Here is a 20251-nt window from a genome sequence, read left to right as displayed (position 1 = left end):
AAAAATGGTTAAAAACTTGGAAAACAAAATGAGAAATATTTAAAGCGAATGCTTTTTCACCAGTGATTATGAAAAATACCTGCTCCACGAGCGGACTCATGCCAAGCACAATTTTCATGTGATTTTGGCCCACACCTGCCTCCTTTATCTGCTTATATCCTATAACACAAAGTATGCTGAAGTCTCCACATATACATATTTATATAACCTGTCAGAACTAAGGGCCGAAATCATGTTGATAACTATGTCATCAACTTGGCTCTACTACCCAAATTGAATCTCATTTTTATCAAGTGATTTTAGGCATAAGTTCATTCTACTTATGGTACATTCATAATGAAAAATCACAGGTTTAATGATCGTGGGATTCTTAAGAAACCAATAATAATGCTATTAAAAAAAAAAAGAATTCATGTACATATATTAAATCTATAGTTCCTACTAATATCTATGCACTCTACATATTATCACACTTGCATTTTTTTTTTTTTCTAATAATCCGTTTACAGTGAAATTTTGTAAACTCTAAAACAGTTGGGATGAAACTAAGCAAAGAAATCCATGGTTGGAGATGTACTGCCTGCAAGTTGATCTCTACACTCTCAAGAGTCGGAAGCCAGAATGTGCAAATATATGTCTCTTCTTCTTTCCCTAATGTAATCTAATCAGCCCGAGCTAGTCCTTCTAACCTGTCTAGGGGGCTTGTTCTTCATGGTGAAAGGAACCTCCATCGCCATAAGCTGTGCCACAACTTGGACATTAAAAATGTATATATAAAGGTTACATATAAAAATATTAAACCATAATGAAGAATTTAGTTCAATAGTGAGAATGATAAAATCAGCCATTTCAGTACTCAAGGCTAACGTAGTCAATACAGAGGAATGGAAAACATATGTTGGTTACACGTATTTTGTATTCATCATCATCCTTGTCCTTGGCATTATTGCTGCTATTGAGGATTTGTTTTATAAATCCCTATTTTCCAACTGTTATTACAACATTTGAGAAAAAATTGCACTTCAATCCATGTAAACTTTGGTCAATTTTTCCTTACCAATCATTTCTGCATTAATTCTCACTTGTTGTTGGACATGCTCAAATAACCTAACTTTCAATCTCGTTAATGCTTTATATTCAATAGTTGCAATTCTAATAATCAGTTTTATATAAGAATGATTTATATACATACCACTCAATTCCTATGTATTTACATATCCAAAACATAAGCTTCAATTTTTACATATATGCCATCTTACCTTTGCATGAAAAGGTGTATTTCATTTTTTTCAAAGATGACATAGTGGTATTTTTTAGATGACATGAAAGATTTGGGTGGTATAAATTTAAAAAGTAAATTTTGGGTGTTAGATATCTAAATACATAGGTATTGGGTGATATGTATGTAAATGCCTCTTTATATAATTGTTTCTCGATCTAAATCATTTTAATTTGACTAAAAAAGCATATTAATATTCAGAATCTCTTGCACTTTATACTTGACTATAAATGAATATGGTAAAAGTAGATTGACAAGTCCAAAATGCAGTTTTGAGCGCTCTAGAGATCTCATAATCGTGAATATGTGAATTTTACAGAAGCACAGAAGCCAGAAAGAATCCAGGTTTTGCGGATTTGTTAAAGAATGTTGACAGATTTAGAGATACAATTATGTATTGGAAGATTTAGTCGCAAAATAGGAATCAAAAGTAAAAGTGGAATGTGGAGCATCTACTTTTTGCACACTGCATCTGAAATGTCTACCAAGCAGGCCAATAGCATCAATGTTTTCCACTTATAAGGAATGTTTGGTTGAAGAAAATTTTTGTAAAATAATTTGAAATTTGGCTGCCTAATTATCAACTTCTGAATATGAACTGTACAAAACTATCAACTTGCTCCACTCCCACACTCCTAATGGGCCATTTCTGTGCATTTTAATGAGCAGAATCTAATGCATCAGCTGAAAGATAAGCAAAGGTTTTTATTTACTTTTTTTTTAGCTCAAGCAAAAGTATATTTCAATAACTTTTTCTGTTAATTGGCAATATGCTCTACTAGACCGCTGGTGGGCAGTGTGATGCTTGAAACAATTTTTATACACGGATTTCAAAATTTTTTGCTTTATTTCTCAAAAACGTGCATTACATACTACCGATTTATGGATGGTGAAATACATTTCATGTTTCCTTCAGAATTATGCCTAATGAGGCTCAGGATTTGTAAAATGTTAGGTGAAGTGCACTTATACCATTTATTTTGGGGTTTAGATTGGCTTATCTTGAATTAAGATTCTTCTAGGAATCAAAGGAAATTATTTTTCATCAAAACACCTATATTTATCCCAAATAATTGAGTTGTCTTTTTTCACTCTTTGCAACTGCTTATTTAAAGTTGCGCTAGCTTAGAAAATATTTTCCCACAAGGAATAGTTAGGTGATTTATCAAAAATATAAAAATAAATTTGTTGCTGATAAATTATATAGTTGGTAATGCCGAAAACGCTAAATATTGACCATATGCTAACCAGCCATTGCACTTTTAGTTAAATCTTATTTCTCTCAAACCTGGTATTAACTTCACCCTTCCTTCATGATATTTTATTTGCTTCCTTCACGTTCCATGAATATAAATTTGTTTATGATGACACTTCCCTAATGAGTAAAGCCTACCACTCTAATTATATTCCTAGCTTATGCTCCGGGGTCAGCAATATCGCTTTAATATGAAAGGATTCAATCAAAAAGGAGAAAAAACAAAAAAAAAATGCATAGAATGTATGAAAAAAGATATATACAATTATATTTTAAAACTTTTATACGACACTAAATAGAATGAATGAAGAAAGAGAATTCATAAAACAAACCTCAAGAAATTGGGTTACAACCATAACAAGAATGATACTCCAGATGATCTACCCTATAATATAATAATTTTACATTTGAATATGTTTCTGTGGTTCGAAACTCAGTAGTACACATCTTAACCATTACTTAAGGTACCACTTAATCATTCCAAACAATAGTAACGGAAGTAAAATAGCATTAATGCGGAAAAAGCGGATCCTTTATGCAGAAAGAGGCAACATCAATTTGTTGACTCATAAATTTGTAAATATTGAGCAGAATGAAGCTAAAAGGAAATTTCAAAAAAATCCTATTTTTGAAACAAGAGTAAAGTCAGTCCTGTCCAATACAAATGACTTGAAGCATATTGAAATGTCTCAAACAATGTCGTGTATATTCTCTAGAGTTTGGTGGAATGGAGTCTGCAATTTTCAATCCATTGAATGGGCCAGATTGCAAGAAAGCAAATTAAAGGTTTTTCTTAGCCAATATTTTTTTTATTGCTCTGTGATATATAGGATGCCAAGAGAAAAGATAAGCAGGCAGAAAAAAGCTGACTACTTGGCCTCTGCAGATAGTTTTCAGATTTCAAAATCTCAAGAATTTAGGTTGCTCCAGACCTTCGCATCATCATTCTTCCATAAAATAAATAAATACTTCAAGCTCTTTGTAGAGCTACAGTTTTTCTCCTTTTCTCTTGTAACATGACACTGATGTCTCAATCAAAATAAAAAAAGTGTATAGTTCTCGAAAATATAAAAAATAAATATTGAGATAGTATTTTTCTAGCTAAAATATGCTAGGGATGATGATCCCAATGACAACAGATTTTGTTCTCCAAGTTCTGATTACTCCTTTAGGTTTACTTACACAAGTATTTCTAGTTCAGCTCTTGAATTCCCTAATTCAATCTTTTCCAATTTCTCGTTTTTGCAAATATTTAGTTCCCTCTTCTAAAGGGCGGATTCTGTAGCCACTACATTGTTCAGTTATCAGTTGGCTTACGACTAGGAGCTGTAATTGATTGTGTTTATTGAGGAATTCCCTGTTCCTGTTGGCTATTTTCCTTCTATGGTTAACTTGTGTCTCTGTCTCCGGGCCTATAGCAGTAACTAGCTATTGATTAGCTTTCTTGTATTCCACAATAAATGGAGAAAACATAGTAGGCAAGAAGTCCTTGAATGAGATTTTAAAATTGAAAAATTATTGTTCTTGCAAAAACTAGAATTAGAAACTTGATGTTCATGATTGAATCAAAGCATGATGAATTGAAACTAGCAGATTATTATGCTAGATCTTGGAAAATTATGAAGAATTATTATTATGGGTTCTTTTTGGGCCATAGATAAGACCTCTTAGGCATATAAAAATCATTGCATGTTGCATGCAGAAAAAAATTTCAAGTTATATCACTTCTTGTGCGTGTGAGATTGGATGTGGATACTTAATAAACACCTTACAAGTCCCGACAAATACCATAGAGAGATAAATCTTCTTATACCAGCATGAGGCCTGGATCTCCCACTTAGAAGTGATTTCAATTCTAAATTTTTGTTAGCTTTTCTTAATGATTTGTTTGGGCATAATTGAATTTTTTTAACGTTTGACGGCAATACTTTCATAGGATAGGTCTCCTTGCATCAACATAAGGCCTGAATCTCTCATTTAGTGATTTCTATCCTTATGTTTCTACTTTCAGGTGCCTAGTGTGTGCGATTCAGATTTTTCCAAGTCCAATATATTGATTTTTTTTTAATAGTGTGAATATTGAACATCGCCATAATAAAACTTTCTATTAGCTCTCAGTTTTCTCTTGGAACTTAGGAGTTTCGTGGCTATTACTTTATTTTTTGTAATGAAAAACCATATATATTTTTTTAAAATTTTACATCAAAAGTGACTAAAGCTTTGCTTTAAATTCAAAAAATGATATATGCAAATTATGACTTCATACATATTTCTTTGAGTATCTCATCTACGATTTGCATCAGTAAACCTTTGACTCTTAAGACATCCTACAAAACCTAGCATGTAGGTTTGGAAAATACATAAACAGTGAAAGGCTCTGAATCACAAGTCATGAGAATAAAGTCAGTTCATCATAAAAATATAATGTGCGTTCCTAACAGTCATTCCTACTTGACAAGACAAATGATTTCCAATAGTAACAATGCAAAAAGAGGCTCGATGCAAGCCTTCTTCACAGATTGGCATTCCCCACCTGTGAACTTCAACGGTCTTTGACTACTTGATATTTTGCCTCCTAAAGAAGCCTAAGACCCTATAACCAACCTTTTCTCGTTAGCCATATAAAAACTTGGTGAGTGTTCATTATAATAGCCATGCAACGCCAATGGTGATATAAGATACCTTGAATTTTAGGGATTACCAATATTTATGTCCAATGCAATGTACAAAATAATATAAATATTCTCATATTATCAAATTTACAAACTAACACTTCAAATAGATTTCAAAGCTCAAATGAAAAGTGATAATAAGAAGAAAAGCACGACGATGATATTTTAATATCATTCACTGCATAATATGTAGAAAGAAAAAACATTCAATAAATTGAAAATAAACTTACCATAAACATCTAGAGTGTATTAAGTCCGCCAAAATATCAATCACATGTAAATCAAATAAACATTTGACAGAAACTTATGAGGAATTTCAGCAGACTTATTTTTTTTAATGAAAGTCTGAAGAGGATTTTTTTCATTATAAAAAATGGGTCTTAGGCATATAAAGATGCAATATAAGTATTTCTAAATAAAATATATAATTGGACATACAATTCCTTCAAATTCTAAGTTAGTGTAGATCTCCTATTTTAAATAATTAGTCATCTTCAAGCATACACAATAGAGAATTTTTCTTCTTCATACAAAGTTTGGTAAACTCTACTTTAAATCTTGTGCTTTATGTCTTTATACTTTCATAAAAGGATTGGTGAGATTGTGAATCACTTTGCTATAAGATTTTTTTCTTGATCTTCTATCAATCATACTTCAAATATTTTGAACATTAAAAATTATTTTGGATTGGTGTTTTGAATTGCAAATTTTTTTATTCTAGGGATTTCATACGTAATGATTTCCACACTTAAGGGTTGTGATTGTTGTTTTGAAAGATTAAACTTTTATTCCAAAAATATTTTTTTTATTGCACATGATTAAAAATAACAATATTAACTTATATTTATGAGCTCTCTTATTTATTTTATTGTTACTTAGTTTGGTTTGCGAGCAAAATTACTCTTAAAATCGAATTATTAAATCCTTTTGTTGTACTTTTTATTTTCTTGTTGTAATATTTTGGTATTTTAGAATTATATTTGTCAGGTGTAAGAAAGTACAATGTTTTGAGGCTATACTTGTGAATCGTAGAAAAGTACGAGAAATTATTTAAAAGATTGATTTTGATCTAGTATATTGATTTTGATCTAGTATATTCTTGGCCTAGGGTAGCTAGGCGTGAACTTAAACTGATTATAGGATTTGGCTGAACCACATAAAAAATCTCGTCTCCTTTTCTATGATTTTTTGTTGTTATTTTAATTGCTTTTTTCTTTTAAATTTTAATAAGCATTTTTTTTCTTTGTGATTAAATTTTCAACAAAAATAAAAACTGATTTTTTACTTGAATGGAGGACGGGGCAAGTAAAATCATAGAACACTGAACTTTTTTACATCGGGCAAGTACAACCCCAAAACACAGTACTACCCCGCACAGGCAAGTATAACCCCAAAATACATACAACAAGAAGATGTAACTGTCAAATTTTAAAAATAATTTTGCTCACAATATAAACTAAAGTAATAAGGCAAATAAGAAAGCTCACAGATACAATTGTTCTCATTATTTTTAATCATATGCATTGAAAATTATTTTCATAACATAATTTTAACTATCAAAACATATAATTACATGAGATGATAAATCACAATTCTTAAATATGAAAATCAACAAGCATGAAATCTTTGCAAAAAAAACTTTGTAATTCAAAACACTAATCCAAAATAATTATTAAAATTCAAATTACTTGAAATATCAATGAAAGGATATAAAGAAAAAACTTTTACCTCAATGATAAGAAATCTTTTTCAAACAATCAAAAACTATAAAATTAAAAAATCATAAAATATTATAACATAATGAAACAATCTCACCAATCCTTCGTTGAAAGTATGAAGTAAAATGCAAAACTTGAGTCAGTTTACCAAACTTTTGAAGACGAAAAAATTTCTCTCCCTTGTGTAAGCTCGAAGAAGACAAGAAGAGGAGAGAGCTTGATAATTTGAAACAAGATACTTACACCAACTTAAAATAGCAAGAGGTCGACTAAGGGAGTGAGAGCTAAAAGAAAAAAACAAGTAATAAAACCACTGAATTAAATAAAGACAATAAAGAGAGCTGTTGGCCAAAGAAAGGGAAAGGAAAGAGAGAAAATTATTTAATATTAAACTTTTGAAATTCATAATTTAATGCTGCTAAATTTGATTAAATCAAATTAATAAAAAAGATGGTCGGCTAAGAGACATGAGAGAGAAAAAGAAAACGCATGACATAAATAAATTTTAATTAATTAAATATATGCTTCATAAAAGAATAGATTTAAAATTATTAGAAATAATTTAATTAATAATTACACTGTAAATAAGCTATCCAAAACTTCCCTAAATTGGATTCAATCAAAAATTAATGCAAGAAATATGAAAGATTTGATTAATAATTAATTAATGTTATAACTGGAAAAAGATTTAAATTTTTTTAAATTATATAAATTAATTAAATCTAATATCTATGGGATGACCAAAGAGTTTCTTAAATTATATTGATTCAAGTTATTTTTATTTATTGCAAATCCACTTAATTAAAAGATAAAGAGATGATTTAGAAAGTATCGGAAATCTAAATAATTTTGAATTTAAGGAGACCAGCCATAAAATTAATGCAAATTAAATTTTGTAAAAAATGCTCAAAAAATTAAAATAAATATGATGATAATATTTTAACATCTACTTTTCATTTTGGCGAGCTCTTATTTGTCTTATTTTGTAATTCTTAAAATAACACTAATTGTTTGAGTTCAAGCTGATTTGACTTTTCCCGATCTAGCTAAACAAACTAAACCTTATAATTTCCTAGTACACCCAAAAAAAAAGTATTAGTATACTCAAACATATATTTGTTATAATCAAAATTCAATGATGAGTCAGAGAATTCATTGAGCTAACAATCTCTTTTTTTATAACGATAAAGCTATGTTAGTTATCTGTGTGATCAGAGTATAAAGTGACCTTACATCATATTTGTAAAACAAAAGAGAACTTTGTATCCACTTGATCAACTTTTTGACTCTCTTCTAGCATATGAATGTGTTTTGCAATAAAGGAGTTGGATGATACTTCTCACAAGAAAGTGAAAGGAAAAATCATTGCTTTGCTGGTGGGTGATATTAGTGATTAAATCACTTCACGCTCCAAGGTGAACATCAATAAAGTAATGATGCTCTCCAAAAATTTGGTGAATATACTTGGAAGAAAAAACAAGGTTATAGAAAATCCAAAACTCATAAATTACATAACCAAAAGTTGAATGCAGGAGAATACATTATCTACTACAACTGAAAAAGCCTGGATATGTACGAGGAAATTCTCCAAAAATGCAAATGAAAGTTAAATAGGTACTTTGAAAAGGATAAGTGCTCGAAAAACAAAAAACACCAAAAAGATGAAGAAGATGGTTTATGGGCTAATTCATATTCAGAAGAATTAAAAGATGCTACTAAAAAGAAAAAAGCAAACAAATGCCTCATGGCAAACAGAGACGTTTCATATTGAGATATATGATGATATTTCCTACAAAGAATTAGCTGATACATTTAATGAACTAGTCATTAAATGTAAAAAGATGAAAGAAAAAGTACTCAGATTTTGGAAAAAGAAAAGATAAACTTAGAATTGCATGTCTCTTACATAAAAAATATATGTACTGAGTTCAGATTAAAAAAAAATAGAAGATTAAAAACTGAATTTATCCTCTAACTCATATACTCATGTTTCGTGAAATAGAGATAGATCATTTCCTGCATATAAATCATCTAGATATGGACATTAAGCAAATATAAATATTTGGTGAAATTTATGTATTGAAAAGGGTCATATATCATTTAATTCATGCTCATAGATCACAAATATTTTCAAACTTAAATTTTTTCCATGGTTACCAAAATCTAAAAATGAGATACACACTACACAGCATTCATTGCGTAACTTTTCTATAGAATGTGGACCCAAACAAATTTGGGTTCCAAAAATTAACAATTTGTTTTTTTCTTTTTTTTTTCTTTTTTTTTTTTTTGGTAAGAATGTCTTCAAAACAAAATCAAAGAAGGAATGAGGTACATAGACTTTTAATGCTCAAGGCATGATGGGTGATAAAAATAAGTTTACACACATAGAACCAAGTGATAAATAATTCGTGGACTATGGAGAAAACGCTAAAGGAAAAATAATAGATAGTAGCCATCAGTAAAAAATTCAACCAGTTTAAATATGTCTTTCTTGTTGATGGCTTAAAACATAATTTGATTTCAATTAACTAACTTTATGGCAAAGGCTTAAATGTTGAATTTTAAATATTATCTAGCGTCATCAAAGAAAAAAATATTCTGTTGGTATGCCATGTATATTAAAAAGTTTATGTGATTGATCTAGAATAAGCACATGGCATAAATTTACTTTATTTTAAAACTGTTATGATGTTGTTTAGTTATGAAACTGAAGATTGTGTCATATTAACATGTATGTTTTAATAAAAATTACAAATTTTGATTTAGTTGATGATTTACTAAAATTAAATTCAATTTCGCTTATGTTTTTAAAGCATTTATTCATGATAAGCATTCAAAACATTCTTTTAAAAAATATATATTGTTTTTACATCTAGATCTTTAGAGCTTTTGCATATGAATGTTTGATCTTATTAGCACTGCTAGCCTTAGTGGCAAACTTTATGACAGTATAATTGTTGATAACTTTTCTAAATTTACTTGTTATTTTTTTAATTCATAAAAATAAAGCTTTGGATATCTTTAAAAAATTTTAAAAATATATTCAAAATATAAGGGTTATTCAATTAATAAAATTCAAACTAATCATGGTCATAATTTAAAAATAAACATTCTAAAAAATTTGAAGAATAATTTGAAGAACAACAACAACAACAAAACCTTTATCCCACTAAGAATAATTTGAAATTAAACATAATTTTTCGGCTCCTAAAACTTTTCTCAAATATATATAAGTGGTGATTTGATCTTTGTACAAATATATATAAATGATATTTTGTTTGAAAGTACAAATGAATTTTTGTGTCGTGAGTTCTCAAATTTGATGCCTAAAAAATTTGAAATAAGTATGATAGAAGAATTCAATTTTTTCTCAAGTCATCCAGTAACAACAAGAAAATAACATTTTTAATTGTCAAACCAAGTATATAAATGATTTACTTGATAGGTTTGATACTAAAATATTCAAATCTAGTAAAACTTCCATCTCTCTACTAAATTGAATTTATATGAATCTAGTAAATTTGTTTAACAAAAAATTTATAAAGCATGGTAGGTTCACTTTTATACCTTATTGTTGTAAGCTTGATATTATGTTTATTTGTTTATTTGTGTGCTTGCATTCAGTTCAACCCTAAAAAATGTAACTTAGCAGAATTTAAGTGTATATTTCGTTATTTGATCGGAACTCCTAAGTTAGACTTGTTGTATCATAAAAATTCACTATCATGTGATTTAGTTGTCAATTCTAATGCTGACTTTACAGGATGCAAAATAATTAGAAAACACATCAAACACATGACAATTTTTAGGTTCATCTGATCTTTTGATCCTCTAGGAAGCAAAAACATAGCTGCTGAAAGTTAACAATAACCAGCAAAAACATTGTCTGGTTCTTTAGTTGTAGTAACAATTAGAAGACTTTAGTACTATGTTAGAACAGATATTTGTTAGGTGTGCAATACTAATAATATTTGTTTGATTAAAAACTCAAATCCACACTCACGGCCAAACGCATTGATATTGAACACCATTTTATTAGAGGACATGTGTGTAATGGTGATGTTAATATTGAATATTTTATTACTAACTTTCAAATTGCTGATATTTTTACAAAACATTTACCTGAAGAACGCTTTGATACTTTGAGAAATATGCTTGGCATGTTAGATCATTCGCTTTAAAATCATGATTTGTACTTATATTTTCATATCTTGTATTTCATTTATGCATTACTTTTTAATGTGTCAATAAGTAAGAGAAATTTGTATGTTAGTTCATTCATATATTAATTTTATCAGCATCAGAGCATCATTTACATTCTTTTTATAAGCATGTATTTAAGGGAGCACAATTAATTTTGTTAGGAGTATAATAAAATTGTAACAAAAACATAATACAAAAATACGATGTAATGTCAATTTGCATCTGCATCACACTCAACCAAAATAGGCTTAGTATCATCAAAAAGAGGGAGGTTTGTTGGTTCATTCATATATTTGGCATTAGCCGACTGTATATATTTAAGGGGGGCACATAATCAATTTTATTAGGAGTAAAATAAAATTGCAAAATAAATATAATACAAAAATATGATGTAAGATCATTTTGTATCTTTATTGCACATATAACCAATATAAATTTGTCATTATCACAAATAGGGAGATTGTTAGCTCTATGATCCACGTAACCAGCCATTAAAAGTTGATGATAATAAAAAAATACTTGGATGTAATAATATTCTTGTTTAAATGTTTCAAAAAATAATAAAATTTAATTTATTCAGTCATCAAAAAAAAATTCAAATCAACTTTGACTTGGAAGGTTTGTATTTTTTTAGGAATTACAAAACAAAACAAACAAGAGAACACAAAAATAAAAAATAAATGTAAAATTATTTTCATCATATTTAATCTGGAGTATTTTTATAAAATTTAATTTGCATTATTTCATATTTTCATGAGAATATCGTGTTTAGATAATTTGATCACTTGCATTAAGTCTCATCCACTGCATCTAAAGTCAAACTGAGTTCATTCATTGATTCTTTAATTAATTTTTATCCATTTATTTTAGTATTTGAATATTATTCATTGATTTTTTTAAATTATTATTTTTCTCTCTTCTATTTTTTTCACTTATCTCAATAATTTCACTTAATATTTTAAATCCTTAATGATATGATTTTTTTTTTTATTTTGGGAAGTAGGATTTTATTTAAAAGATTATATTGTTGACTGTCAAATTCAAATTCATTTGAATTTCCAAATTAAATAAATTCAAATTTTTCTTAAAATAATTTTTGGTATTATTGAAAACTATATAGTAGCCCCCCCACCCCCCTCCTTAATTTAAATTCAAAATTATTTAAATTTCAAATATTTTCTAAATCATCTACGTATGATTTAATTAAGTGGATTTGTAATAAATAAACGAAGTATGAATTAATCCAATTTAGTAAAACCCTTGGACATCTTATATATGTTAGATTTAATTAATTCATACGATTTAAAAAAATTTAAATCTCTTTTTAATCATACATTAATTAATTAATTAATCAAATCATTATATCCTGCATTAATTTTGATTGAATCCAATTTAGAGAAGCTTTGGTAGTTCCATACATGGAATAATTATTAATTAATTAATTTCTAATTATTTTAAATATATTTTTATTAAACATAATTTTAGTTAAATAAATGTATTTATGTTGTGTGCATTCACTTTTTCTCCATACTTTCTCGCTTGGCCGTGCCGTCTATGTCATGAATTTGATTCAATCAAATTGAACACAATTAAATTTTGAAAGTCATATTATTATCTTAAATAAATTTTCCCTCTTTTTCCCTTGACTTGGCCAACTACTCTCATCCTTCTCTTTATTTAATTAAGTGGCTTTGTGACTTGTATTTTTCTACATACTCTCACACCATTCGCTGACCTCTTGCTACATTCCAACTTGGTATAATTTTCTTCAAATATCATAGTGACCTTTACATCCCATTATTAGAAGACATCTTAGGATTTTATAAACCAAGTCTTAATTTTTTGTACTTCCTTTCAAGAAATGCAATATATTTATGATTTTCATAAGACGAGGGTACATATCAAAAATAGTTTCGTTAGACAACATAAAATATAATTGATATCCATGCACTAATCTATTCATGCGAGCATCTTTAACATTATTGGTTCTTTCATAAGTAACAATCAATTTAGCCCTTTTTCAGTATCAAAAAAATAAATTAATAAAATTATTCGAAAATGAAGCACAATGCAAAATATTATCACCCTTAGTATTTAATTCATTCAATTATCTTTCACGTGCATTTCATTCATCAAATGGCATTTCAACTTTCATACAATTTATTTCAGCAATGGTGGGCAGTATTAATGTGTTAGTATATAACACATACAAAAATCATGACCATAAAGAAAAATACTAATAAAATCTTTTCAATAATCAAGTAAAGGAAGTCACTGTCTAGACTATCATTAAGCAGTGCACCTTTAAGAAATCAATGAGCCATAGTGATCAACTCACGGAGGTTAAGTTAATAATTGAGTCGAAGCTTTGATACTAATTGTTAAGAAGTTATCGCATCCAAGATGGGGTTACAATTTCAGTGTTTTAGCACCAAGTAGACAAACGGTAAGCACTTAATAAAGTCACCCTAATAAAAAACCTATAACAAATTTTTTCTTTAAAGAAGAAGATAAATATGATGGAGTTAATCGGTATCAAATATTTGGATGAGCATTGTAGATGGATTCAGGGAGTAATCCAATGCTTAATATCATTTAGCAAGTTATTAATTAGATTTATTCAACATTTTGTAGCATGGAGCTATCAACTTGAAAATTCACCAGTTTTTTCCAAATTCAAGTCATTTGGGTTTACGAACTACAAACTTTGATTAAATAAAGCATTGAGCATGTATTAAGTATCTAATAACAAATCAATATCTCCGGCTAAAGATAAGCAAGACTTAAAGCAAGGCACTGACTTGTCCAATTTAAATGCATAAAAAAAAATCAAATTAAAACTTGAATATAACATTTAAATATCTAGAGTTATAATTCGGTGCAAAATACTCAAAATCATTATTCTCCTTAATCTAGTTGAAGTTATTAATCAGCTCAATCTATTCAATGATTTACATGGGTATTTCTATTATACATTAGTATTTGGAGAAATGAAGATATTCAGACAAAATATTCCACATATCCAATTTCTAAACACTAGATATTCTGACATTTAAGCAACATTAATTCATATAAAGCAACATAACTTTCAGTTATTCATCCAAATAATCTAGAAACTTTTCAAAGTCATTTACATTTAGCCTATTAAAAGTTTCTTATAAATAAAATACCTACATTTGAAGAAAAAAATAAAACGAGAAATGAGTTCATCTTCATACTCTGTCATTGTTGTCACAGAAACTCAACGAATTCATCTTTGACGATGAATCAAAAAAGTTACTAACATCGTTCCATTTTTGCTAGAGGATGTTGAACTTCATTAAAACTTAAACAAACCTGATGTTGGTCTCACATTTTGATAACACTTGGGGTAACGTATGCTTCTAAGCGGATAAAATCATTCAAAAATTCAGCTTCAAATCTTGCTTGAAGCTCTTCTTTCCTGACTCTCCAAGTATTAATTGTATTTTCAAGCTCAACAACTCGCTTCATCAAAATATTATTCTCCTCGCAAATGACTCTAGCTCGAGTTGGGCAACTTCTAGTACTCACCTTGTTTCTATTGGCGGATTCGGAAGGTGTTCCTTATTTTGATGTGTGGTAAAATAAAATAATACATTGAAGTAAAGTGTGCTGGCTTCTTGGGAAATCCAAATTTTCACTTCATAGAGAAATAATTATTGGCTTCACCAAATGTGGAAGGCTATAACCAACCATCCTTATGTAAAATTAATATGGATTGTAGTTTTTTCCTTTCTCGTTTTACTGGTGGCATTTTCTGAGAACATATCTAAAATGTAAATTTATGGAGGAAGTAAGAAAAACATTGTTTCTTGCTCTTTGGCTTTGTTCATAGTAGCAGAGCACCAAATTTAGCGCTTCTTGTTCATCCACAATAAAAGCCTCTATAAATGTAATGGCACTTGCTTTTCAGATTCATGGATCATCCTCCACTTCTGGCTAAAAAGGTCAAATCTATTCAGATAATTGAACACAAGCCTGATGGAGTCAACTTCCAGGAGTGATTCCAATCAATTATAGTCATGACTAGAAAAAGCAGGAAGGTCGAATACCAAATGGAAACTAAAACTCAACTTATCTACAGAGACATCAAATGACAATATTTGAAAAGCAGAAAACTTTATTGTCATAGCATAGCACTAATACAATATTGAGATTAGCTAAAACTCCGCACCAATAGGCAGAAATAAACCTAATAAGACTTGGATTTATTATATAAAAAATGATCTTAAACTACTAGAATTAAATGAAAAAGATTAACAAATAAGGACGTCACATGAGAGCCATATAACTTGATCCAACAGCTGTTTCCTTTCTTCCACCTTGAGGAGATGGATGCCAACCCCGCCAAATAATTTGAACTTATTTTAGGCACAAGGCTAAAGTAATTTAGTAATTTATTATTTATCATTGTTAAGTATAAATAGGATTAATATGTTTAGGGTTAGGGGTCACGATGAGATTGATGTCTTGAATTTTAGGTTGGATTTAAGAAAGATCGTCTACCTCTCGAATTGTAGATGCTAGGGTTAAGGTTGAGAGAGATTACCTACCTCTCAAATTTTAGGTGTTTATCCTTTATGTATCTGAGTTATGTTGTTTTTATTTACCCTAATTTTGCTGTGAAAAGTAACCTTCGTTCGTACATAATGCTAAAGGAAGTTATTGGTTTCAAGTATCTCTCCAATACTTTCACAAAGGCTTCTACTAAAATTCCAACACAAGTTATTGGTTCGTACAAAAATTCAGAAAATATCTACCACCAAATATCTACAAACCCTCAAAAGCCTTCTATTTAATCTATAGTGGCATCTAAGATCCACAAGAAATAATAATAAGCAGGAACCCAATGACTCATTTCCCTGATCAACGGTCGTACAAGGGTATGTTGGGCCTTTCTTATGAAAGAGAGATCAAAAGAGTTTAACTTGTTCAAATGATTCCACAAACTCATCCAAAACATATTTCAAATCTCCAATCAAATTGTTTTACAAATAATAATAGAGTACTCCTAACAAGATTTTACCTGATATCTAATGTCATGCTCAATACCCTCACACAAAAACACTCAATTCTCTTTCCCCAAATTATTTGAGAGCGCTTTCCCTGCACAAATATTAACCTACCTACAGCAAACTTGACCCAAAATACCCCCCATGTGAAAGTTTTGGACATTTTTTAATATCAAAAAACTTCAAATGCCACTAACACACCTTAAAGATATTATGTCTCAATCAATCACCTTCTTAGAAAACTAGTCTACCAAACCACATCCAATCAAGCGAGAACGTCCTCAGGATTCCATCTCACAATCTATCACTTTAAACTTCAAATATTCCAAGCATCTAGCATTCAACTCAAATGAGTATCTTTCACCTAGTGGTCCTCAAACTATTAGTCCCAAGGGAGACGTCACCTCAGAAAAGCAAATCATGATGTATTCAAAGGTACACAAAGCTCCTTAAAATAACCAAATATCAAACCTCAAACAAAATCCAATCGAAATTAACAACTTGAATTCAAATATGGGATTCTGAAAAGGGTAAGATATTGTACCAAAGACCCAATTTCAAATTATTTGGCAAACTCTCAGTTATCACATCAATTGCAAGCTTTCACAACCATGATTGATAAAGTTGCTCAGCTGAAAACATTATTGAAACACTTGAAAAAAAATTGGAATGCTCCCTTTAAAATTCATGAGAAATCTATCTGCAATGGTGACTTCCTAATAAACACGCTCAAAATTTTGTTCCTCCACAAAGACTTAGATTTTCAATTGCATCATTCACTAAAGTCATGTAATTAATAACTGACGAGTTCTCTTTAAGGTATCCAACTTGAGCTTCATTAAGGTGCTAATTAATTCAGGAAAAAAAATGACGAGGCATATGAATGAGCACACATTGTCCCTTCAGGAGCAAAGCTTAATTTAATACCAGCTTGAGCAGCACTTTAGAGTTATCTCATTGTGAAGTCTATAAAAAATATTATCAAATTTAGTCGAAGGCATATTGACATTCTCCACCAGGTGAGTAGCAACACTCAATATTTTCAAGGTTAACCAACGCAAGATGGGGAGGACTACAAGCAATTGCAAAAACAATCAAACATTCCTTAGCAACTTCTTTAATCATCCCCAAAAATTCAATCTTCACTTTCTTTATAAGCAATTTCAATTACGGCATCACTTCCATATACTCTTGTCTCTTGCAAATCTCATATTTTTTACATTTGTATAAGAAGCTATAAACAATTTATCAACCAAAGAGTTTATCATTACTGAAATCCCCAAGTTTTTTTTTTTCCATCTCGGCAGAAAACAAATATTTATAACATAATTATCATAAAAGGAACAATGGCAGAAGATCTTTGAAATGAAGCCCCGACAAAAAAAATTAATAACTATTTGTTGATGTGTAAGTAATCCAAATAACATAAGCAATCATTATCAACATGTTAACACACAATGACTAGGTTGAGTTCTAAAATATTTATTTTAATATTATTTTTGACCTCACCAAAGAGATAAAGGAGAATCAAGAAACTAAGGTACACCTATAATGCTGAGTTAATTAAATTATATTACGAAATTAAATCAAATTCAAAATTCACTAGGACTAAACCAATTTGTTAAATTCAAATTAAATATGAGAAACATTTGCCAAATTTCCTAAGATACTCATCCGTGAGCACAAAGAATGCTTGGGGAGAGCACCTACTCTCCTTTGACTATATGTAATTTGCCTAGAGAGAGGATCTGCTAGTCTATGGAACTTGATAACTGAAGTCACCAATTCACGAAAGCTACTCGCATTTTATCAGCCAGGAAAAATCAAGAACTTGCCAAACCAACTTACTCGTCAAAGATGAGTTGCCCAGAGAATTTGGTCAATTAAAAAGCTTCACTAGTAAATTCTACAGAATTTGCCAATTCCTTGAATGGCTATCTTCCAGAAAGACTTGCTCATTTTATAAAAATTATTAATTTTAGTTCCATTACTGAATTATGGTCATTCTTATAACAATGAATCTTAAAATAAACATATAAATAAGAGATTAACGAATGAGCACAGCTGACAATGGTATGAATTGCACTAAATGCTCTTTTACATTAATACACCAACATAATGGAATTATTGAACGAAAAAACTATCACATGTTATAAATTGCTCTATCCATTATGTTCACTATGTTTCAAACTCTTACTGAATCAATGTCGCTTTTACTTCACCTTACATTAACATCTAAACATTTTAAATTTTCAACACCGCTAAGCTCAGCACATGGTCACGTCACATCCAATGTTTAAAATTGCACAATTGGATATTGAGGCGTTTTTCATTCATGAGGCCATGCATAAGCATTGAGACGTTTTGAGACGTACGACTCAAATTTAAAATTTGCTTAAATTAAAAAATATTGTAAAATCTATGAAGTATTAAGTAAGAAATAAATATAATAACATCCTAAGTAAAAGGTAAAAAAATTGCATAAAATCAAAAATAACATGTTAATATTCTGATATCAAAAATGAAAATAAGATGTGTTATACAAATATTATACTATCAAAGTAAACCAAGATATTAAAATAAAATACTAAAATATCAAACCATCAGAAAAAAAAAATCAATATTAATCTTTCCCTCCACTCATACCAACCTCTCCCTCATGTAAACAAGAATATAATAAGTCGTCAATGCTTGAATTTTTAATTTTAAAATTCCTATTGCTCTCATCACCCAAATGATTTTCATCATTAACATCAACACAATTGAATATTTATCTGACGCCTTATTCTTAATTGTATCGATATTCTCTAATTCCTTATTGTCTTTAATCTCAGTTATTTTCTGTTTTTTAATAAATAATCATAAAAAAATATATTAATTAAAATAATAACTATACGGGACAATTACATACATAGAACCTAAAACATTGCTCTCATCAACAATTTTTTATGGATACAATTTTCTTAAATTTTTTGTTATTTAGTGTCTGAGGTGTGAATATTAATATCTGATAATGTTTAATGCCATTTAATGTGTGAGGTATGAATGTTAATAAATTTTAGTCAGCAGGCAAACTGGCAGTTGTAGGGAGAAATTTGGCAAAGAGGGGGAGCCTATGCCAGCACCGTGGAGGATCTACGGGATGGCCGACGGCTACAGAGAGAATTCTAGAGTTAGACGGCTATTTGATGCTAGTTCTGGCAGCTGCAAAGTACTGCCTGCAAAGAAGAGTTGTGGCTGCAAAGAAGGACTGCCCGTAGGGAAGAGTTCTGACATTGATGGCTACAAGGAGAAGCTCTGGCAGCGAGACCGGTGTAGAGAGAAGCTCCCGCGAAGGTCTTGCAGGATAACAAAGATCAGTTGTTGCTTCCTGCTATTGCTTCTATGTTGGAAAGCTGGTTGGATGAAAAAATATTCCGTCTGGACATCCACACGTCCGGACGGCCAACCACTGGCCACCACGTCGCCCGACAATAACGTGTATGGTGACGTGGCCGCCGGTGTATAGTCGTCTGTACGTGAGGTGTCCAGAGAAAATATTTTCTCTGGCTCGATAGGCTACATGTAGGGATGCTACGGTCCAACAGGGAAACAAAATAGGAGGGCCTATAAGGAAACAAGAAAGGAGACTATGTTCTTGCAGGGAAATAGGATAGGAGGGCTTGCGGGGAAAACGAGATAGGGGGGATTGTAAGGAAACAAGAAATGAGGCTACAATCCAACAGGAAAATAGGATATGAGGGCCTGTAGAGAAATCAGGATTGGAGGACCTGCAAGGAAATCAGATAGGAGGGCCTGCAGAGAAACAGGATAAGAGCTTCGGTTGCCTAAAGCTGGGAGAATACGGATGGAGATCCGGCTGCCTGCAACAGAGAAAGGGGCCTGAAAAGGATGGGGACTATCTGTGGAAGTTTCAGCTGCCCGCACGAATTTCCAGCATCAACAAAAGGAGATTCAACCTGACAAAGGAGGATTGGCAGCTAGAGTTAAGATCCGAAGCTCTGATACCACGCAAAGAACTGATTTGGAGAGGAATAAAACTCTCTTAATTGTATTATTCACATGTAGGGTGGGTGCATAAATATATA

General features: G+C 30.1%; 1 protein-coding gene across 1 annotated transcript in view; it reads right to left on the bottom strand.

Annotated features, from left to right (window-relative positions):
• Nucleotides 1-399: 399 nt before the first annotated feature.
• Nucleotides 400-20251, bottom strand: part of LOC110023802 (ABSCISIC ACID-INSENSITIVE 5-like protein 5) — a 28815-nt gene continuing 8963 nt past the window's right edge. The window contains exon 4 of the mRNA XM_020723398.1: nucleotides 400-740. Within this exon, the coding sequence (XP_020579057.1) occupies nucleotides 666-740 (75 nt within the window). The 3' untranslated portion in view covers nucleotides 400-665. The remainder of the gene's footprint in view (nucleotides 741-20251) is intronic.

The sequence above is a fragment of the Phalaenopsis equestris genome, unplaced genomic scaffold (genome assembly GCF_001263595.1).
Source record: "Phalaenopsis equestris unplaced genomic scaffold, ASM126359v1 Scaffold000002, whole genome shotgun sequence".
In the NCBI taxonomy this organism is placed as follows: Eukaryota; Viridiplantae; Streptophyta; class Magnoliopsida; order Asparagales; family Orchidaceae; genus Phalaenopsis; species Phalaenopsis equestris.
This window is presented reverse-complemented; position numbering and strand designations above follow the sequence as displayed.